General features: G+C 41.6%; 1 protein-coding gene across 1 annotated transcript in view; it reads left to right on the top strand.

The window, feature by feature from the left end:
- Positions 1 to 24,280, top strand: part of LOC109917313 (C-Jun-amino-terminal kinase-interacting protein 4-like) — a 222,875-nt gene that overhangs the window by 66,880 nt on the left and 131,715 nt on the right. Inside the window, exon 3 of the mRNA XM_048611076.1 lies at positions 5,692 to 5,786. Coding sequence (XP_048467033.1) covers positions 5,692 to 5,786 — 95 coding nt within the window. The remainder of the gene's footprint in view (positions 1 to 5,691; positions 5,787 to 24,280) is intronic.

The raw sequence follows: 24,280 nt of genomic DNA on the forward strand, positions 1-24,280 counted from the left end.
TCTGAGGAAGGGTCACCGGACCCGAAATGTTAACTATGTTTTCTCCTCCACAGATGTTGCCAGACCTGCAGAGCTTTTCCAGCAACTTTGTTTTTGTTCCTGATTTACAGCATCCGCAGTTCTCTTGGTTTTTATTAAAGATACCTAGCGGTCTGAGTAATTTTGTGGTCATCTCTGAAATGTCCTTGATGTATTGTAGGGTGATTAGTGAGTCTGGTCGTGTTGTGTCTTCCTGTTGTGGTCTGTCTCAGAGGTAACAGCGGATTGTGCTTTTCGGAAATCCATTCCTTTTGAAGACTCCGTATAGGTGCTCCTGTTCTGCTTTGCATAGTTCTGGGTTGTTGCAATGCGTTGTGGCTCATTTAAATAGTGTCCTGATGCAGCTCTGTTTGTGGGCATTGGGGTGTTTGCTAGCGTAATTGAGTATCTAGTCCATATGTGTGGTCTTTCTACATGTGCTAGTCTGGAGTTCCCCGTTGTTTTGGGTAGGATGTTCTGAAACTTGAAAGGGTTCAGAAAAGATTTACAAGGATGTTGCCAGGGTTGGAGGGTTTGAACTATAGGGAGAGGTTAAATAGGCTGGGCTATTTTCCCTGGAGCGTCAGCGGCTAAGGGGTGACCTTTTTGAGGTTTATAAAATCATGAGGGTCATGGATAGGGTAAATGGACAAGGTCTTTTCCCTGGGGTGGGGGAGTCCAAAACTAGAGGGCATAGGTTTAAGGTGAGAGGGGAAAGATTTACAAGAGACTTACAGGGCACCTTTTTCATGTAGAGGATGGTGCATGTATGGAATGAGCTGCCAGAGGAAATGGTGGAGGCTGGTACAATTACAGCATTTAAAAGGCATCTGGATGGGTATATGAATAGGAAGGATTTAAAGGGATATGGGCCAAATGCTGCCAAATGGGGCTAGATTTATTTAGGATATCTGGTCAGCATGGACGAGTTGGACTGAAAGGTCTTTTTCAATGCTGTATATCTCTATGACCCTTAAGTTAGTGAGGCATGACCTCCCCCGCACAAAACCAAGCTGCTTATCGCTAATCAGTCCATTTGCTTCTAAATGCTTATAGATCTTGTCCCTGAGAATCTTTTCCAATAATTTCTCTACCACTGACGTGAGGTTCAGAGGCCTGTAATTTCTTGGGTTATCCCCTTTACCCTTTTTAAACAATGGGACAACATTAGCTATTCTCCAGTCCTCTGGGACTCCCCTGTGGCCAAAGAGGATGCACTGATGTCTGTCAATGCTCCAGCAATTTGTTCTCTTGCCTCCCTCAGCATTCTGGGATAAATCCCATCAGGATTCTGGATTTATCTATCTTAATACTTTATAAGACGCACAACACCTCTTCCTTTTTAATAGCAACTTGGCTTAGAAATTTGATACTCCCTTCCCTGAGATCATCCTCCACCAATTCCTTCCCTTTGGTGAATACTAATACAAAGTATTCGTTTAAGACCTCACCTACATTTTCTGGCTCCACACATACATTCCCAACTTAGTGCTTGAGTGGGCCAATGCTTTCTCTGCCTATCCCCTTGCTTTTTATATATGTATAAAAAGCCTTGGGATTTTCCTTAATCATGTTTGCTAACAACTTTTCATGGCCCCTTTTAGCTCTTCTGATTGCTTGCATAAGTTCTTTCCTGCTTTCCTGATATACTTTAAGAGCTTTGTCAGTTCCTGTCCTCCTAGATCTGCTCCCTTTTTCCTTTTTGACCAAGGTCATAACGCCCCTGAGCGCCTAAGGTTCATGTAACTTGCCGTACCTATCCATCATTCTCGCAGGAACATGCCGCTCCTGAATTCTTATCAACTGCCATTTGAGATATTCCCACGTATCCAGTGTGGATTTACCCTCAAATAGCTGCCTCCAATCAACATTCTCCAGGTCCTGCCTAATATTTTTGTAATTTACTTCCCCCCAATTTAATGCCTTCACCCAAGGGCTGCTGTTACATCTATCCATGAGTAATTTGAAACTCAGGGTATTATGGTCACTACTCCCAAAATGCGCCCCCACTGAAACTTCACTCGCCTGCCCAGGTTCATTTCCCAAAACTGGGTCCGGTATAACCCCTTCCTGGTTGGACTGATTACGTGCTGTGTCAAGAAACTTCCATGAATGGTCCTTACAAATTCTGCTTCATCCAAGCCCCTAGCACGAAGTGAGTCCCAGTCAATAAAGGGGCAGTTAAAATCACCCACAACAACCCTGCTGTTTTTACGTCTTTCTAAAATCTGTCTACGTTTTCTATCCTCTATCTCCTGCTGGGTGTTGGGAGGCCTGTAGTATTCCCCAGCATTGTGGTTTCACCTTTCCTATTCCTTAGTTCTACCCATACTGCCTTGCTGTATCCTCCCTTAGTACAGCTGTGAGATACTCCTTTACCAGTAATGCAACTCTACCACCCCTTTTACTTCTCTTTCTATCACATCTGAAACATCTAAATCCTGGGACATTCAGCTGCCAGTCCTGTCCCTGTTTCAGCCAAGTCTCTGTAATCGCAATAATGTCAGAGTTCCAAGTACTAAACAAAGCTCTAAGTTCATTTCCCTTGCCAATTATACTTCTTGCATTGAAACACATGCATTTCAGACTATCTCCCCTGCTCTTTTCAACAGCATATTCCTGCCTGTCCTTCGTCGTGTTTGCCCTGGTTTCTACCTCTCCCTCAATTTCTGCATCTACTGCACTATTCCTCTGGTTTGAATACCCCTGCTACTGTAGTTTAAACCTTCCCCAAACTGTACCAAGTACCAGCCCTAGAACATCAATCCCGGTCCTGGCCAGGTGTCACCCGTCCAGTTTGTACAGGTCCCACTTCCCCCAGAATCGGTCCCAATGCCCCATGAATCTGAAATCCTTCCCCTCACACTGTCTGTCTTTTCAGCCTCGTGTTCATCCTGTATATCCTCCTGTTTCTACTTTGACTAGCTCAGGTAGTAAGCCTGTCATAACCACTTTTGAGGTCCTACATTTTAACTGTCTTCCTAGTTCTCTGCAATCTGCTTTTAGGATCTCATCCCTTGTTTTTTCCCGATGTCGTTAGTATCAACATGTACCATGACCACTGGCTGTTTGCCCTCTTTCCAGAATGTACTGCAGCTGCTCCAAAACATCCAGGACCCTAGCACCAGGGGAAAAACACACCATCCCGAGCTCTCGTTTGCAGACAGAGAAACGCCTATCTATTCCCCTTAAGATTGAATCCCCTATAACTGTAGCATTTCTATGCTTCTATCTCCCTCCCTCTGCAGCAGAGCCAATCATGGTGGTTCTGTTATTCCCTGAGAAGCCATTCCCCTCAACAGTATCCAAAATGGTGTATCTGTTTTGCAACGGAATAGCCATAGGAGATTCCTGCACTGCCTGCTTAGCCCTCCTGCTCTGCCTGATGGTTACCCATTCCCTTCCTACAGATTACTCTTGTATCTAAACCAAGGTCATCAAATGGTGGGGGAATCCACAAAGGTGATCTCTCTACTCTATATGTGCATTAATTTCAGTCAAGCAATCAGTGCAAAAGTAATGTTTCAAGGTATGGTGTCAATTGGGAATACTCTCTTCAGTGACTGTACCATGAGTGCCATTCTCTCTAATCTTGTTGGTTCTAATCAAGACACAGTTTTAGTAAGATTTCCTTCGTCGGTTAATTTTTGGAGACTTTAAGGTAAGCAGGCATTGGTGTGCTGGCAAGTAATTCAGGATCCCAGGCTATTGTTCTGGGAACATGGGTTTGAAACCCATCAAGGCATATGGCAAAATTTGAATTCATAAAAATCTGCAATTAAAAGCTAGCCCAATGGCGACCATGTAACCACTGTCAATTGTTCTAGAAACTAATTCCTTTAGGGAAGGAAATCTGTCATCCATACTGGTCCAGTCTACATTTGAATCCACACCCACAGCAATGTGGTTGAGTCTTAACTGCCCTCTCAATTAGGGATAGGCTATGAATGCTGGCCTCATCCCATGAATGAACAGAACAAAAACACGCATGGATAGGTAAAGAAAGATGATAGTTCCCCTTCCTGTAGAATAGGTGTGCTGTTTGAATTTCCCCATCTCACACAATCTAGTATATCTGCTCTGTAATGGTTTCTGTCCCACTTTGAATGCAGATCAGGGGAATGTTTTGAGAATAGATTTGACTCCTGAGGATTTTAATAGCAAAGTTAGGTTTTTGTCATTGCATTCAATGAAACAGGAATTTTAACCTCCTGAGCCATTTAAAACTATTATGAAGAATCCTCATTAATTTGAAGCATTTATCTGTTGTGTATGATGTAGTGTAGTTTAATTTAAGAGCAGTCAGATGCAAGGAATTCTGCAGGAAGTAATTCGCCTTTTATCTTTCCAATGCATGACATTTGTAGTACAGGCACAACTTGGGAGTGTGATAGGATACTCTCCACGTGCCTGGATGAAAACATGTCCGTAATGTTCAAGAAGCTCAACACCATCCAAGACTAAACAGCCTGCTTGATTGGCACCCCATTTAACAAATTCAAATTCACTCCCTCCACCACTAATGTATAATGTCAGCATTGTGTACCAACTACAAGATGCATTGCAACAACTCATGAAGCTTTCTTTGATAGCACCATCCAAATGAATGACCTTTGCCATCTCAAAGGACAAGGACAGCAGATCATAGATCATAGAATCCCTACAGTGTGGAAACAGGCCCGTCGGCCCAACAAGTCCACACCGAACCTCAAAGCGTCCCACCCAGACCCACCCCACTATAACCCACCTAATCTACACATTCCTAAACACTACGGGAAATTTAGCATGGCCAATCCACCTAGCCTGCACATCTTTGGACTGCGGAAGGAAATCGGAGCACCCGGAGGAAACCCACGCAGACACGGGGAGAATGTGCAAACTCCACACAGACAGTCGCCCGAGAGTGGAATCGAACCCGGGTCCCTGGCGCTGTGAGGCAGCAGTGCTAACCACTGAGCCACTGTGGGAACAACACCCACCTGCGCGTTCCCTTCCAAGTCTCACGCTATCCTGACTTGGAGCTATATCATCACTCCTTTTCTGTGACTGAGTCAAAATCCTAGAGCTCCCTCCCTAAAAACACTGCAGGTGTACCTACACACTTGACTTGCTGTGTTCAAGAAGGCAGCTCATCACTGCTACCTGAGGGGTATTTTGGGATGGGTAGTAATATTGACCCAGCCAGCAGTACCCACATCCTGTGAAAGAATAGGAAACAGTGAATCCTTATGTTACGAGGGATGTCACTGATTGCAAACCTCACTGACTGCAAAATGTATCATCTGTGATGTAGTAAGAAAGCTAAGTTAATGGGAGTTGACAAAACTAAACATAGTACATGATAGAGTTATTGTAGTGCCATTCCTTGTTCAAATGAATTCTTCTAAGCTATTGTCAGGATATCAACACACGGTTCAAACTGCATAAATCTTCATTCCTTCTAACCATTTAAAAAGGAGTACAAGGTTAAATTCTCAATGATTTGTTGAAAATGCTGTGGGACGTTGCTCACCCCCTTATCAATCTAAAATCACAAATGAGCTTTTGAAGAAACATAACTGCATAAATATATATGCACTGCTAGTGACTCAAAATGAAAAACATATGATATGAAAGGTAGGAGTAATAAAATATTGATACACCTGACGTTTTTCTCCTCCATCTTCATCGCAGATGATCCACAATTACATGGAGCACTTGGAACGAACTAAACTTCACCAGTTGCTCGGGACAGACCTGCAGGAACCTGGAGTTCATAACAGAATTAGGTAAGCATTCTCACTTGTCCTGTATCCTTTTCAGCAGAATAGAAATATTGATGCATTTCTGGAACGTGATCAATGACCCAATTGTCTAATGACAGAGCAGTGAACAATAGTTTGGCTGATGTTGGACAAATTCATTGTCTAATAGAGCTGGTGCTGGTTAATAGGTTGAAGATAAAATAATTATGCTGAGAGCACTGATTTAATAGTTGTGATATTGTTGATAAAAACATCTTTTCTATTTTTAATATTTTAAAAGGGTGATTCTAATCTTGAAAGCTTGTACTATTGAGTATACCATGTGAGATCCCATTCTGGCTATTTGCGATGAATAATGAGAGTTCCTTTTATGTGCATCTGTTACGTAAGCTGTGTGTTTTTGCAGCCAATGAGCAGGTTAGCTGAGAGGGGATGGATAACTGAGTGATGGTTGCTAGTGCTGCAGCAGTGATGCTGAGGTGATCAGCTTTGATTTTTAAGTATTAGCAGAATGATGTCATTCTGAGTGAGCTGCTGCAGAATGTAGCTCACTGGGTGTGCTGATGGCATTGTTTCGAGTAAACGCTTTTGTGGCTGTGGTTGAGTGACAGATTTTTCATTCCAAGGATACACCCTCAACCCCTGTGTAATCTTCCCCTTGGTGTTCTGGTCTCCGAACACAACCATGCCAGCACAGAGCCATGAGTCCTGGTTGCATGCTTCTGTTTGTGTTTGGCTTTGTTGGCGGGGCGGTGGTCATTAATTCAGCTATCCTGGTATCGCTGTCTGTTCTGCTGCTTGTGCACTATTCCGTTTCAACAGGCCTTTCAGTACTGACACAGAATCTTCCGAGAAAAATCAGGTACTTACTGGTCCTGTGGCCTATCTCTTCTGTGCCTAACTGACGGAACCTTCCATCTTTATATTATGTATCTACATTAAATCAGTATGTCTCTTCTATATCCCCTACGGGGTTTGCTCCTTCTTAATAACTTGTTAAAATGCTTTTTAACCGAATTATGAATTCAAATCCACATGCTCTTTTGCATCATTTTATGTATTTATGAATTGTTTTTAAATATCAAACATAAGCATAGATTGTATTTATTGAAAGTATTACAAATTGTGATCATTGTTGTATTGTTCGTATCCGATTTTAAAAAAACTGCTTGTTTCTGAAAATTTAAATACAGTGAATGGTTGTGTTGTACTACCAGGCATTCTGTGATATCTGTACACAGGGTTGTCTGTGAAAGTAGCAGACTAGTTCTATTTAGAAATAATTGTACTTTTTGTTACTTTTTTAATACAAGGACATAAACTAGCTTGTAGGTTGGGAGCAATGTGCAGCAATGAACAGTTCATATTCAGGTTGAAGACCTTAGTGTTGTGCATGTGCACATCTTGATATAAATCTATTACAGTCATCAACATGTTTATTTCATTATTTTACATTGATAGCTTTGCATCACTTTATTTATTAGAGTGCCGCTGATTAAGTTCCCAGTCTGTTCTTTGGATAAGTGAAGGTGCAGGCATTTATTTTTCAGATGAGAATTGAAAAGCAGTGCGGAAAGCTCTAGCCTGCTACATGTTAACTTCAAGCAGTCAGTCTGCAAGTTTAACTAGTTTTCTGACTGCACTGGCATTTAAAATCATAGAAATAAGTCTTGCTTCTGTACTTAGGCACCCATTTTATCAATGGTTGCAGTAGTTTCATGTTATGATTGTTCCACTTGCATTTCAGCCTTCTTTCCAGTGTTCGGTTTTCAGCATATATGTAATTATTAGTATAAGAGCTGATAATTCTGATGTTTTATGGTTAGTGCCAGCTGATAAATAATATAGCAGTTGAAATCCTTCACTTCAAATTGCAACTGAAGAGTTAAAATGAGAACTATTAGGGCTGCTAGTTGTTAATTATTCATGTGTAAATTTACATTGAAAAGAGTCACAACTTGGAGCTGCCCTGTTTGTGAGCTTACAACCATTGCCAACAGAAAGAGTTGAATTTTAACGTGGCCGTGTAAATTATCCGTCTCGGTTAATCTTGAGGTTGTATATTAAATTGATTTTATAATTCTTAAAATAAGTTTTAAATTGCATTAACAGCTCTGCCATGAACCAACTGTGAGTTTGTCAGTTTGAAACCTGCCCTTTAAACCTGTGATTTCCATAATATGGCTTGGAAGATACTTGTGATCCAGTTTCCCATCTCTGGCCTCCAGCAGACTTGCTATTCAATGTGTGTCTGGGTTTTTGCCTACAACTTTTCAACTGTTATGTTGCTGCAATTGTGACAAATAAGCTAATGCAAAAGGACATAGGTATTTAGGTACTGGGGTTAAGGCCCTCAACAATCTACTGCAACTGGAAATAAAGTTCCGAGTACAATGCAAATGTTTTGGCCATATTCTGCCATCAAGGTATGAACAAATGATTACTAAGTAGTTTGCAATAAAATAAGGAATAGTAAATGCTGAAGATCCGAAACAAACTGCTAGAGAAACTCAGCAGGTCTGGCAGCATGTGGACAGAAAGCAGAGTTAACATTTCAAGTCCTGTGACCCTCCTCCAGAACTCATCGTGAACTCTGTTTTCTTAAAATAGTTTGTGTTCATGTATTCGTTTGGACTTGATTTGCGCAGTTTTAGCTTTTCTAATATTGTTTAATTTTTAAGAAGTGTACCTATTTGCAAGATGTTTTCTCTTGCACTAATGTTCCTCCAAGAGTTCTTGTATGCTCAATCTGACCATGGTGTTTGAGCTAATGTTAAAATGGTGGACACAGGTGCATGCACATTGTACATGGCATTGATGAGTAATGAAACCCAAACTGGGAATAGACAGATATGTTCCTTGATTTTTGCTCGTCAAAGTTTTACAGTAAAAGTGGAAAATTTAGCCTGAGTTAAGATGGGAGAAAGTCTTTCACTTACAGCTTTATTGCTTGATAGAGGCACAATTCTCCTAAGTTTATTCGTCTTGTACCCTGTCTTGACTTTTCAGCTGTATTGTTTCTTCTTTCCTCCCAGGTTGCTTCCTCAATGGGTCTTCATGATTTTTTTTTTAAATTCACTTGCAGAATGTCGATATTGCTGGTTGGGCTGGTATTTATTGCCCATCCCTAGTTGCCCTCTGCTTAATGTACTATTGTTGAAGATACAAGTGAACATGATTTTCAAACAGTGGAGGCTTCAGTTCATTTCCACGATAACAAAAAAAAGACTTTTGAGACAGTCCAGAATACATACAAATCTTGTGTGACGTATTTGGTTCACTTCTGGTGGAAACCATTATTTAAGTGTCACTGGGAAATAAATAGGCATAAGAGAATTTTTGGATGCATTGGAATTAAACTTCTTTCAGGATGTCTGTTATTAGTATATGCTGTCATTTCCCATGATTTTTGTTGACCACACTTTTTTATCTCTTTTTGTAACAAATGCTTGGATTTATTTGGCATCATGTAGCCATAATGCTTCATTGCTTTATCTAGTTACTTGTTGAAGTGTGCGTGCTTCATGAAAGATGTTGATGTTAAAGAGATGCATAATTGATTTACCAAAATAATACGAGAGCCTAAGGTCTTAAATCCTGAGAACAGTTTGTATGGATTTAGAATGTAATCTCCTGAGTTGAGAATGTGAAGGTTATCTCATTAGGATGTTTAAAGTAATAAACTAATTATTTTCTATCCACTATTTATCCCTTATTTATCATTACTTTGAACTAAGACAAATGATCGAGTCATTGTGTCGGCTCTTTTTGGGACTGTTCTGTGTGCAAATCAGTTGCCACATTTCTCACATTTCAAAACTGTACTGCAAAATCTTTTAAATTGCTGTAAAGCACTTGAAAAATTCTCAAGTTGTGAAAGGTACTAGATTAATACAAGCTCTTTCTTTTAGTCATAGAGAAGCTTTTTTCTCTGGGGATAATCATAACAAAGAGGGCCAATCTTAAGTGTAGCCTGCTCATTTGAGAGTGAAATTGGGAATTGCTCTTTCACAGTTAGGGTCGTGAAATATTGAATATTCCTTCTTAAAACACTGCAGATGCTGGATGAGATGAACTTTTCAGAACTGAGATTGATGGATTTTTGTTGAGTGACAGTAGTGCAGGATTCAAATCAAAGAAACATGAACTGAGTTAAGTCACAGATCACTGAGCCTGTGATCAATTTGAATGGTAAAACAGGTAGAAAATGAATGCCCAATTTCTAGTCTTGTGATTTACATTGTGCCATAGGATTATCCATGAATAGTGTTGTTTTATGTCTTGTCCAAAGGATTGTACATCTGGCAGAGCACCACTCTCTGATTTACAGTACTAAACTGTTGACCTGGATTGGTGGCATAAGTGCTAATGTCATTGAACAAATATCCAGAGGGCCAAGGAAATACCAAGGACACTGGTTCAAATCCCACAACAGTAGCTGATGAATTTTAAATTTTATTGATAAAATCTGGAATTTAAAGACTAATCTCAGTGATGATGACCAGTGATGAATATCATTAAAATCCGTGTCCTTTATGGAAGACAATTTATTTGGTTTAGCCTCTGTATGACTCTTAAGCGCACTTTGAATTAACCTAGCAAGCCAATTCAAGGATCATTAAAGATAGACAACAAATGCTGACCTTGTCAGTGATGTCCACATTGTATGAAAGAATTTTTAAATTCTATAGGATTCCTATATAATGAATTACTGATGTGAGCTTGCTTTCTGACTCGACGGATGCTAAATCTAATTGCATTTACTGTATTGTCTAAAGACTTGTGGATTTATTTTAAATCTTTAATTGGTTTGTTTTGGTCAGATTTTTTGCAGTCACCCATTTTGTAACCAGATCTAAATATGAATGACTACTGTTCTCTGCAACTACTCCCATAATTACTTAAACCGATAGCTAAAGAAATTGTAATGTAGATGAGATATGGAAAATTCCCATTTGGCTTGCCCCCTTCCTGTTATGAATTACCACTAAGTGGATTATGTGCTGTTACAGTGGATAGTCTAAAGTAAAACAACAAATTAAAATGTCTTTGTACTACGTAATAGCTGGTTCTTGCTGCTAATGTTATATGTAGCCCCAGAATCGTGTTGCATTCTTGATACACACAGAACCTGCTGTTACGGCTGTTATTCTCGGACTCATATTCAAAAAAGGTTTTGCTGTTTGCAGAACTAATATTTAATATAGTGCATCCTGTATTTGGTTGTGTCTGTGTGTTCAGCCAAGTAAGCTCCTAAAACAGGAGTTTGATTTGAACTTTGAAAGAAAAGCATTAATTCCTGCACACTCCATGGTAATTGCAAGTAGCACACATGCATTCCCACGGAATCACAGAATTGTTAGTGTAGAAGGACGTCATTTGGCCAGTTCCATTCCCACTGTCTCTTTGTTTGTAACTTGATGATTGAATGCTGCAAAAATTGCTAATTCTTGGAATCAGTGTCATGTCTAATAACTTCACTCCTTCAGTTATTCCCAGCTACTTTTAAAATATTTTTTCAAGACACTGTTGCAAAATTTCTCCAATCTGTGACTCCATGACTCTTCTCTCATTATTTTCAGCTGACAGTCCAAAACATGCAAGTTTCTAGACTCTTTTGGGCAAATCTTTGTAACTTCAGTGCTGGCTTGAACTGTTTTCAAAACTGTGAACTGATTTTTGTTTGGAATTTTGGGTCCTTTTCTGAAGCAACACTTTGCTTCTGTAATGGAAGAACAATAAAGACGTGGAAAGAATTGGTAAATGAGTATTCTTAAACAGAAAACCTGGAACACTGTTCAGCACGTATAATTTGGTGCAAACATTACTTCTAATTTTTGATCTTTAACTTTTGCATTAGTGCAGTGTACAGACCATGTCTTTTTATTTTTCTGTGTTCTTATATGTGGATTGAAATAATTTTAAAAACCAATGATTACTGCACATTTTAAAAATCAAGCAACTGGACATTCCCTGCAAGCATTGTTTATGCAGCTGCTTGTTTGAGCAATGGTTAAAGTCGAGTTGCAAATGAACTGGAACCATGGTTGATGCAATAACTGTTTGGTGGCTGGGCTGGTGACCAATTATCAATGGCAAAGACTTTTTGCCTGCCAACAATTGTGTGATTGGTTCTCAGATATCTGAACAACTTAGGGATATAAAGAAGATACCGAGAAGTTATCAGTCCACCAACTTAGGAGCTGTCAGTTCTCTGCAGTAAAAGCTACATTAAACCTGAAGAAAACCAGTTGATCTTTCCTTTGGCAGTTATTGCAAGCTGTGACTTTTAATTGATAATTCAAAGGCCTTGCGTAAGTGAACCAGCCACTCTGTACCTCTTAACCTAGCCAAAGCCTCTAGATTAGAAAGACCAACTAGCAGCATTCTAACCAGCACAAGCCTGTCTACTGTCTACAAGACACAAGTCAGGAATGTGATGGAATACTTCCCACTTGCATGGATGGGTGCAGCTCCAACAATGCTCAAGAAGCTTGACACCATCCAGGACAAACCAGCCTGTTTGATTGGCAGTACGTCCACAAGCATCCACTTGCTTCACCATCGACACTCAGTAGCTGCAGTGCATACTATCTACAAGATGCACTGCAAAAATTTATCAAAGATCCTCCGACAGCTCCTTCCAAACTCATGACCGCTTCCATCTAGAAGGACAAGGCCAGCAGATACATGGGAACACCATCACCTTCAAGTTCTCCTCCAAGCCACTCACCAGTGTCAGAATTCAATTTCTGCTGTCTACTTTCAATTAAGAAATGTATGAAACATTGGTTGCAAAAATAACATCGTATTCACGGTGCTTTCAGTTATTAATTGTTTTTTAAAACCTTGAAATTTATGACCGAAAATTATATGTCACAAAATGCAAATTGCAAGAATTTGCTGTGATTACACTGCTGTTACAGTAGCATCTCAAAATGGAATTTTATTGTTGGTCTCTCAATGAGTGTAAAGAAATACATTGCTATAAATATGAATCACACTCACTGTGGAAAGATAAGGCTGCTATTTTATTGCATAAGGAACCGTTGAGGTTGTAGACTTGCTCGCCGAGCCAGTGTGTCTGATTGCAGATGTTTCGTCACCCTGCTGGGTAACATTGTCAGTGCACCTTCGGTGAAGCATCACTGTTCTATCCCGCTTGTTATTTATGTGCCTCGATTTGCTGGGGGGTTGGCATCACTCCCGGTTCTGTTTTTCAGTGGTTTGTATATCGGCTCCAATTCAGTGTGTTTGTTGGAGTTCCAGTTGGACTGCCAGGCCTCCAGGAATTCCCTGGCACGTCTCTGTTTGGCTTGTGGTATTATGGATGTGTGGTCCCAATCGAATTTGTGTTCTTCTTTGTCCATATGTATTGAGACAAGTGAGAATTGGTCATGTCTCTTGGTGGCTAGTTGGTGGTCGTGTATCCTTATTGTCAGTTTTCTTCCAGTTTGGCCTATGTAAGCCACTCCAAGCCGCTGGGTTGGCCCACGATGCCATTAGGGAGAGAATTCCAGAATTCTGACCCTGATAGCAACAGTGAAGGAACGCAATATATTTCCAAGTCAGGACAGTGAATGACTTGGAGGAGAACTTACAGCTGGTTGTGTCCCCATATATCTGCTGTCCTTTTCCTTCTAGATGAAAGTGATTCATTAGTTTGAAACATGCTGTCTGAGGATCTTTGGTGAATTTCTGTGTGCATCTTGTAAATAGTACACACTGCTGCTACTGAGTGTCATTGGTGGAGGGAATGGATACTTGTGGATGTAGTACAAATCAAGCGGGCTGCTTTGCCCTGGATGGTGTTGAGCTTCTTGAGTGTTATTGAAGCTGCACTTCTGCAGGAAATTGGGAATTTTCCATCATTCTCCTGACTTGTGCCATGTAGATGGTGGACTGTCTATGGGGGTTCTTAATTTCTTACCTGTAGACAGAGACTAATTACTTGTAGTAAATAGTAATTTTCGGTACATGCGGAATCCTGGTCTGTACTTTCAATCAACTTGTTTCTGGAAATCGGGTAAATTGGGGAACCTTTTCATACGTTTTAAAGTCTTTAATTTTTGTGATAATTCTAAGAATATCTGGGCTTGATTTCCAGCATGCTATCCCAGTAGCATGACAAAGTAACATTGTTCTGAGGTTGAGTTTGCTGCATATTGCTGGCAGAGCTTCACTATGGAACTTGACTCTAACCAGTGCTCCATCGCTTTGGGTGCTTGGTGTCACTGAGTTGTAATGAATATTTCTTGTAAGCATTATTTGTGCTGAAGAAGCTAGTATTTTGTGAAAAGTATAATATTCCTGGCACAAACAATTCTAAGTGGTTTCTACATTTTCTAAAATGTTAATTGCATGCCAATTGTGCCACAAACTAGGGTAGGAATAGTTGCAAGGTTTTCAACAGCCTATTCAGGACAGGTCAAGGATCATTAAAGAGGAGTGTATGGTGAAGGGCAGTGACGTTGAAGCCAGAGTGTTTGTCTGTGTATGAGAGTGAAAGAAGTAGAGGAGGCTCGGGGACCGCTTTGCAGAACACCTACGCTCGGTTCGCAATAAACAACTGCACCTCCCAGTCGCGAACCATTTCAACTCCCCCTCCCATTCCTCAGACGACATGTCCATCCTGGGCCTCCTACAGTGCCACAATGATGCCACCCGAAGGTTGCAGGAACAGCAGCTCATATTCCGCTTGGGAACCCTGCAGCCCAATGCTATCAATGTGGACTTCACAAGCTCCAAAATCTCCCCTCCCCACCACCGCATCGCAAAACCAGCCCAGCTCGTCCTCGTCCCCGCCTCCCTAACCTGTTCTTCCTCCCACCTATCCCCTCCTCCCACCTCAAGCTGCACCCCCATCTCCAACCTACTAACCTCATCCCGCCCCCTTGACCTGTCCGTCCTCCCTGGACTGACCTATCCCCTCCCTAACTCCCCACCTACATTCACCTTTACTGGCTCCATCCCCGCCTCTTCGACCTGTCTGTTTCCTCTCCACCTATCTTCTCCTCTATCCGTCTTCTATCCGCCTCCCCCTCTCTCCCTATTTATTTCAGAACCCCCTTCCCCTCCCCCATTTCTGATGAAGGGTCTAGGCCCGAAACGTCAGCCTTTTTGCTCCTACGATGCTGCTTGGCCTGCTGTGTTCATCTAGCTCTGCACCTTGTTGTCTCAGACTCTATGTTCAGTAGTTCAGTAGCTGTACTGTTGGGAAGGTAAGTGAACTATTACGGTTCTGTTTAGGAAACTTGGTGAGAAGCACCAACAGCAATTGGATATCTCTGTTCTTAGAATTTAGGCAGAGGTCACAGGAGTTAGTAGGGAAGTGCTGGAATTAGGGCTCCAGAAATGCTACTGTGTTTGCAGGGACTCTGAAGAAGCCATGCGCTACTAATACTGCAGTGCAGCTGAGAGTGGGGAGTTGAAAAGTCCATAAGCAGTATTTACTTTATATAACTTGACAAGATTAGACTTAAGGGAAAATCCTAGGTATAATTCTAGTTTGGTGAAGCTAAATGTTGGTGAAAAGCTGGCATTGAGCCTGAGAGTAAAAACTAGTTTCCAGAGTCTGTGGAGGCATAGACCCAGGAAAGGAGTGTGACTGGTCAGAGCAGGAGAAGTTATTGAGGCAGTGCATGACAGTGGCTCTTGAAGGAGAGTTTGAAGGCCTGATTTGCAAACATGATGAATCATAATCCCTTGTGAAGTGTAATGAGCTGATGACCCACCTCCCCACACCCCCCAAAAAAAGTGATGTTAGAACTGACAGTTGTTGAGAAATCCATGGTATAAATGGCTCAATCCATGGCTCAATTGCATTTGGCTTTTGGTGTGTTGTGATGTGCTTCATCACAGTCAGTTGCCCATGTTTAGCAGGTGTTAATTCTGGATGTTAGAATATAAGTGTTGCATGTATTACAGATTGTATTGCAGTTTTAATGTTGTTTGTTCAAAATTGTGAGATCTTGTGGCTTTAATCTCCTGTCACTTCTTCAAAAAAAGATTACTCGTCCTTAGCCAGATTATAAAATAACTTGGGTCTGGCCTTGAATTGTAACAGAGTTAACGTTAGTCATTTGTGGTATAAACTTGAGTAATTTTTGGGGGAGAAAAAAGCATTTTATGGAAGCTTTTCATCGTGCACTCATCAGGATATTTCTCAAGAATATAAATTCAAAGGGAAAAATTGAAATTCTTCCTACATGAGAGGAGAGTACTGATTGGTTAGCAAGTAGATTCTGATTGGTAGAGGCATACACATAGAGAAGCTTTGTTAACCTAACCAGTTTAAAATTTATCAAACCTTAGCTGTTCACTGTCAATCAGCATTAATGGGTGCACTCTCCACTACAATGCCTTTACCAAACAGATTCTACTTGCCAATGAAGCAGCATCCTCCTCTTATACAGGGTATATGTTGATTTTCCCCTTGAGTTTGAATTATTGTGGTATGCCCTGCTGAGTACGAGATGAACATTTTCCACAAAATGTATCTTTAGTTAAGCAATACAAGAGTTAAAACTGATCTTGATGGAAGAAGATGGAAACTTCCCATTCACCATAATTGGTGCAATGAGAATATTGGTTGGTAGTCAAATCGTGAAGGATATTTGCATCTTATATTCTCACATTCAGTTGACGATTGTGCATGAGCATAAGTAATAGGAGCAGGGATAGACCATATGGTTATTTGAAACTGGTTCATCATTCAACCATTGGGTAGGTAGCTTAGTTAATAGTTACAAGGTCCTGATTCTAGTCCTATACCAAGCTTTGAATGTAAAATCTATACTGACACTCAGTATTGAGAGAATACTGCATTTTTGGAACATGGAACAGAGAATGTAGAATGTGCTGCACATGAGCAGGCCTTTCAGCCAAACATGTATCTCCCAACCATGATACGATTTTAAACCAATCTCATCTGCCTGCATATGATCCGTATCCCTCTATTCTCTGCCTGTTCCTGTGCCTGTCTAAATGTCTCTTAAAAATCTGCTTCTACCACCTCCCCTGGCAGCACCTGTCAGCCTCTGCATAAACAAATGTGCCTTGCACATTTCCTTTAAACATTCCCCCTTTCACTTTAAACCCAAATGTCCTAGTATTTGACATTTCCACCTTGTGACTATCCATGCCTCTCATGATTGATCAGGTCACTTCTCAGTCTCCAACACTGTAGAGAAAACAATCCAAGTTTGTCCAACTTCTCCTTACAGCTGATACGCTTCAATCCCTGCAACATTCTGGTAACCTCCATAGCTTTTTGATAGTGTGACCAGAACTGCATGCAGTGTTCCAAATGTGATTTAACTAATGTTTCATACAGTTGCAACTTGACTTGCCAAGTTTATTCTCAATAGCCCAACTGGCGAAGGCAAGCATGCCGTATGCCTCTTGACCACCCAATCCATTTATGTTGCGAATGCCAGGGAGCTATGGACTTACACCCCAAGATCTGCTGGGTATCAATGCTCGTAAGGGTCATTCCATTTACTGTGTGCTTCCCTGTTGGGTTTCACCTCCCAAAATGTAATGCCTCACACTTTCCCAGATTAAACTTCATCTGCTATTTCAACTTTCCAATTGATCTGCATCCTTTGACAACCTTCAGTGCTATCCACAACTCCACCAATTTTCGTGTAATCTGCAAGTTAATCAGACTACCCACATTTTCATCCAAACAAGCAACAGCAACATCACTGGTCACAAACCTTCAGTCAGAAAAACACTCCTCCATAACTACCCACTGTCTTCCATGACCAAACTAATTTGTAAGTGACTTACCAACTCACTGTGGATTCATGTGATTTAATTTTCTGGACCAGCCTCCCACGACAGATCTTGTTGAATTCTTTACTAAAGTCCATGTAGATTGCTATACCCTCATCAATAATTTTAGTCATTTTCTCAAAAAACTCAAATTTGTGAGAAAGACCTTCCCAGCATATAGCCATTTGCAGGTGACATGACTGCCTGTTGGCTGGATGTAAAAGATCCCATGGCTCTGTTTTGAAGAATAGCAGGGGATCTATCCTCAGTATTCTTATCAAAGCATTATTTATCAAAGCATATTTTTATCAAAACATTACATTAATCACCTGATAATTACATTGTGCATAGCAATCTCCTACAAATTAGAATGTTCCTGCCACATTTCCTATACTAGAATAGTGGTTACTACATAAATATTCCATTGGTTACGAAGCGTTTTCAGACTCCGTGATGTCTGAAAAAAAGTTTTATATTTACCGCACATTTCAGTGAGTGGGGGTATTTCTCTTCACCTTTACTAAATGATTGACCACTAGAGATAGTAGGAACTGCAGATGCTGGAGAATCTGCGATAACAAGGTGCAGAGCTGGATGAACACAGCAGGCCAAGCAGCATCAGAGGAGCAGGATAGCTGACGTTTCGGGCCTAGGACCACTTTAGGAAGAAGGGTCTAGACCCGAAACGTCAGCTATCCTGCTCCTCTGATGCTGCTTGGCCTGTTGTGTTCATCCAGCTCTGCACCTTGTTATCTCAGATTGACCACCAGACTGTCTTTCGTAAGACGGTGGTCCTAGTTCTAGACTCTTCAGTAAGGAAAAACGATCTCTGAGCATCTAGCATGTCAATCCTCAAAGAATTTTCTGCCTTTCAATGAGTGAAACTCTCCTTAGGATAATACCTCCCATTTTAGGAATAAATCCAGTGAACCATTGTTGTACTTGCTCGTAAGCAAGCATCTTCACCTTTGATAAACCAGAACTGTACATTTGTGGTCTTAAGACTATTGTCTAATTGTTGTAAGAATTCCTTTCTCTTGTACTTCAACCACTTTACAGGAAACGCTGATATACCTTCTTAAATGCTTGTTACCCTTGCATGTTAACTTTCTTGTTTGGTGTACAAGGATACCTAAATCACCCTGAATCACATCATCTAGTCTCTTAACTTTTAAAAACAATTCTGATTTTTCATTCTTCTTACTAAAGCAGAAATTTCACACAATCATATAATCACAATCTCGACATTAATCACTGTATATTGTACTCCTTTGCAGACTCCTAATGTCCTTCTCCTCACTTTCCCAACTAGCTTTGCCTTATCTTAGATAACAAAGTGTAGAGCTGGATGAACACAGCAGGCCCTTACCTGGCTTTGTTTTGGAATTATGTCGCTGTTCCTTGATGGTGACTGTGGCAAAATCCTAGAAACCCCATTCCTCACAGCACTGTGGGTGTGTCTGTGTTCAGTGGACTGCAATGGTTCACCACTATGTTTCCAGGACAGTTAGGGATGGGCAATAAATATTGTGAATAAATAGCACAAAACCTTGTATATATTACACAATGTGGAGCTGGAGGAACATTTCTGAAGAAGGGTCCCGACCCGAATCGTCAGCTTTCCTGCTCCTCTGACACTGCCTGGCTTGTTGTGTTCCTCCAGCTCCACACTGTGTTATCTCTGACTCCAGCGTCGGCAGTTCTTACTATCTCCTTGTATATATTACACCCAGTTTCCTAGTCTTTAGAATTAGAATTCTGTTTCCTGTTACGTGTAGTCATGTACAGGAGTACAGTGAAAAGTGTACAATGTCACCGCTCACGTCACCATCTTGGATTCAAAGTACCTAGGTAAAAGTCTTAGATACAAAATAGAGAAATAAAGAAAAAAAAGTTACATTGCCTTAAAGTGATTCATAGTATAAGTTAGAAAATAAGAAATAAAGTTAAAAGGATAAACGTATAAATGTTATAGTCAGCTAATCAGATTACAGAAAAATAGATTACAGATAATATCATATTGCATTAGATCAGCGCAGAGAGCTTCCACATGTGGTCAGACCGGGCTTGCAAGCCGCTGACCGCCTGCACTGGTCCCCAGTCCAGCAACCGTCCCTGCTTCACTCTGCTCTGGGCCTCCAGCCTGCTCTGCTCTGGCCCTTAGCCACTCTGCCCTGGTTGTCAGTCGTTCCCAGCCTGGTTTGGGCCCTAGGCTGCTTCAAGGTAAGTTTTCTTTTCTTAAAAAAAAATACTTTAAGATCTTAGGGGGGAAAAAAAGAGATGAAGAGAAAAAGAAGGAAAAAGCAGATGGATGGATGAACCTTGGGCTGAGGAGTTCGGATGCTGCTTACTCCGCCGCTGCCATGTTGAAGTACATGTGTAGTCTCTCACTTGATGTGGTCAGTGTCTGAGGTCCAAGAAGTGATAGATCTTTGCTGTACTCAACCAGTTATACACTGCATCCTTCCTCTTTTAAAAAAAAAAAAAAAAAAATTGTTTGTATTTATAGTCATTTCATCATACAACACAGAAGGTGCCATCGAGTCAGCACTGATTTATCTACGCTAATCCCGCTCCAGCACTTGGCCCATAGCCTTGAATCATAGAATCCCGAAAGTGCAGAAAGAGGCCATTTGAGTCTGCATCCACCATCAGAGGAGCATTTCTGCGCCCTCACCCCTCACCCACTCCATCCTCAACCCCACTTGGGGTTTTTAAACCATTGACTAAACCATCTAACCTACATATTGTTCAACACCATGGGGCAATTTTTAGCATGGCCAATCTGTCTAACCTGAACATCTTTGAACTGTGGGAGGAAACCAGAGCACCTGGAGGAAACATGAGAATGTGTAAATCCCGCTCAGACTGTCACCTGTGGTCCCCTGGCACTGTGACACAGCAGTTCCACTAAATGTTACGACATTTCCAGTGTCCTCAATTTATAGTGCTCATCCATGTATTTTTTTGAGATTGTGAGGTTTCCTGCCTCTGTTCCCCTCTCAGGCAATGTTTTCCAGATGCCCACCACCCTCTGGGTGCAATTTTTTTCCCTCAGTTCCCCTCTGAACCTCCTGCCCTTCACCTTAAAATTATGTCCCTCTCATTATTATTCTTCAAATAAGGGGAACAGCTGTGTCCTTTCCACTCTGTCCGTGTCCCTTGTCATCTTATACGCCCCAAACAGATCCCCCCGTGCCGTCTGTGCTCTTTTTTTTAAAAAAAAGACCTCAAGCCTATCCAGCCTCTCTTCATAACTGAAATACTCCATCCCAGGTAACGTCCTGGTGAATCTCCTCTGCACACCCTCAGTATAATTGCAAGCTTCTTCCAGGCTGGCGACTGGAACTGCAAACAGTACCCCAGCTGTGGCCTAACCAAAGTTTTGTACAGCTCTGACATGACCTTCCTACTCTTACAATCAATACCACAACTGATAAGTGCCTACTGTTTCTCAGTTTCTGTTTATTATCCAATCTTCGATCCCATTGCAGTGGAAACAGATGAGACGTTTGTTTAGTTTCCTGCATAATACCATTGTATTATTCACGTGATAATATTAGAGCAGCAAACTGTTCGATATAACTGGACCTGTTCAACTTCTGGTGAGTGGCTACACCTTCACATGTTGTTAGTAGGCAATTCTGTGACATGGTATAATTGAATCCTACTTATCACAAAGGGAGGAGGACTGTGGTCTTTGGGAAGGTAATCCATTTCAGCTCCTGGACATAATTACAGGAGTTCCTCAAGGTAGTGTCTTAGGCTCAACCATGTTTAGCTGCTTCATCGATAACTTTTCTTCCATCATAAGGTCAAAAGAACAATTGATCATTGAATTCCACACCTTGCATGCATTGCGTAGCATCTTTCAGATTACCATCAACAGATATACTGAGTAGTACCAAATGAGGCATAAGGACAGAAATTGCTAGAACAACTCAGGTGGTTTGGAAGCATCTGTGGAGAGAAAGCAGAGTTAATGTTTCAGGTTCAGTACCTTTCTTCAGAACTCTGTACCAATTAGACATTTGAATTGGTGAAACGGTAGTTAATGATCGATGGGCAGTTTCTTTGCCCTTTTTATGCTATTTAGTTAGTGACTGTACCACCACAGTGAGTCCACCACTAAATAGGAGTCTGGACTGAGATGATCAGTATGGTTCTCTGACTATGTGAAGATATTGCTTGACTAGTCTGGAACATATAATTGTGAAAAAGATTACATGTACCTTTCCAAATATCTTTTAAATGTTGTGATTGTACCTGCATCTACCGCTTCCTCTGGAAGTTAATACCACACACAAACGACCCTCTGTGTGAAAAGATTGCCCCTCGGGCTGTTAAATCCTTTTCATCTCACCTTAAAATTAAGCCCTCTAGTTTTTAAACTCTCCTACCCTAGGGAAAAGATCTTTTGGTATTCACATTATCAATACCCCCCATGATTTTATAAACCTCTATAAAGTCACCCCTCAACCTCCTATGCTCCAGTTGAGAAAACGTCCCAGCTTATCCAGCCTCTCCTTATAAGTCAAACCCTCCAGTCCTAGTAACATCCTTGTAAATCTTTTTGCACCCTCCACAATGTAGTAATAATCTTCCTATAGCAGGCTGACCAGAACTGTACATAATACTCCAAAGGTAGCCTCAGCAACGTCCTGTACATCTGCGACATGATGTCCCAGCTCCAGTACTCAATGATCTGAGCAATGAAGGCAACTGTGCCGAATATAACACAGTGTGGAGCTGGAGGAGCACAGCAGGCCAGGCAGCATCAGAGGAGCAGGAAAGTTGACGTTTGGGGTTGGGACCCTTCGTCTGACCTGCTGTGCTCCTCCAGCTCCACATTGTGTTATCTCTGACTCCAGCATCAGCAGTTCTTACTATCTCTAAGTGTGCCAAATACTTTCTTTACCACTCTGTCTACCTGTGATGCAGCTTCCAGTTGTACTTGTAGTACCAACATATTAAATATATTTAGGGTAGTTTAAATAACTTGCGTACAGGAACTGTGCACTGGTTCTGGGCAGTTTTGGATGGGCAGCAAATGCTGCCCTTCCCAGTTAGCCTCAAGAATAAATAAAAACATCTTGTGTTAGACCATTAAACAACAAGAAATGGCTGGAGGCACTGGATGCATCCAAAGCAATGCCCTGACAACCTTACTGCAATAGTACTAACGATGACATGCTCCAGAATTTGCTGTGCCCTTAGCCAACTGTTCCAGTACAGCTGTAAAATTGGCATCTATGCAACAACGTCGTGGATTGCCCAGGTACATCCCATACACAGAAAGACAAATCCAATCCAGCCACTTACCACCCCATTAGCTTCCACTTGGTCACCAGTAAAGTGATGGAAGGTGTCGTCAACAATACCAGCACTTGCTTAGCAACGTCCTGCTCACTGATACTTGGTTTGCGATCCACCAGGCCACTCCACTCCTGATATCATTACAGCCTTGATTCAAACATGGACAGAAGAGTGGCTAAACCCGAGACGCTACACGTGTAGTGTCTCCCACCCGCCCTCCTCCTCTGACCAAAAAAAAAGACTCTGCTGTGTTGATAAGGTAAGTGTTTTTCTTTTTCTTTTTTTTAATCGTGTGCTGGTAAGTAGAGTGATTTGGTACAAATTTTTTTTTCTCATTTCATTTATTTAGTATTTGATTTTATAGTAGGACTAAGTTAAGCTTAAAAGTAAAAATGGCAGGAGATCCCAGAGCGGTGTTATGCTCCTCTTGCTCAATTTGGGAACTCAGGGACACGGCTGATGTCCCTGACTCCTACACGTGCAAGAAGTGTGTCCAGCTGCAGCTCTTGTTAGACCGCATGACGGCTCAGGAGCTGCGGATAGACTCACTTTGGAGCATCCGTGATGCTGAAGAAGTCGTGGCTAGCACGTTCAGCAAATTGGTCACACCACAGATTAGGATCGCTGAGGGAGAAAGGGAATGGGTGACCAAAAGGCAGAGAAAAAGCAAGAAGGCAGTGCAGGCATCCCCTGCGGTCATCTCCCTCCAGAACAGTTATACCGTTTTGGATACTGTTGGGGGAGATGGCTCACCAGGGGAAGGCAGCAGTAGCCAGGTTCATGGCACTGTGGCTGGCGTTGCTGTACAGAAGGGCAGGAAAAAGAGTGGAAGGGCTATAGTCATAGGGGATTCGATTGTAAGGGGAGTAGATAGGCAGTTCTGTGGTCAAAAACGAGACTCCCGAATGGTATGTTGCCTCCCAGGTGCACAGGTCAGGGATGTCTCAGATCGACTGCAGGACATTCTGAAGTGGGAGGGTGAACAGCCAGCTGTTGTGGTGCATATAGGCACCAATGGTATAGGTAAAAAATGGGAGGAGGTCCTACAAGCAGAATTTAGGGAGTTAGGAGCCAAGTTAAAAAGTAGGACCTCAGAGGTAGTAATCTCGGGATTGCTACCAGTGCCACGTGCTTGTCAGAGTAGAAATGAAAGAATAGGCAGGATAAATGAGTGGCTTGAGAGATGGTGCAGGAGGGAGGGGTTCAGATTTTTGGGACATTGGGACCGGTTCTCGGGGAGGTGGGACTATTACAAATCGGACGGTCTACACCTGGGCAGGACTGGAACCAATGTCCTAGGGGCTGCTTTTGCTAATGCTGTTGGGGAGGGTTTAAACTAATGAGGAGGTTAGTGGACAGTAAGGAGGTAGTAACTAAAGCCTGTAAGGAACTAGATAATGAAGTCAGTGTGACTAAGGGGAAGA

Source organism: Rhincodon typus, chromosome 23 (genome assembly GCF_021869965.1).
Source record: "Rhincodon typus isolate 14 chromosome 23, sRhiTyp1.1, whole genome shotgun sequence".
Lineage (NCBI taxonomy): Eukaryota > Metazoa > Chordata > Chondrichthyes > Orectolobiformes > Rhincodontidae > Rhincodon > Rhincodon typus.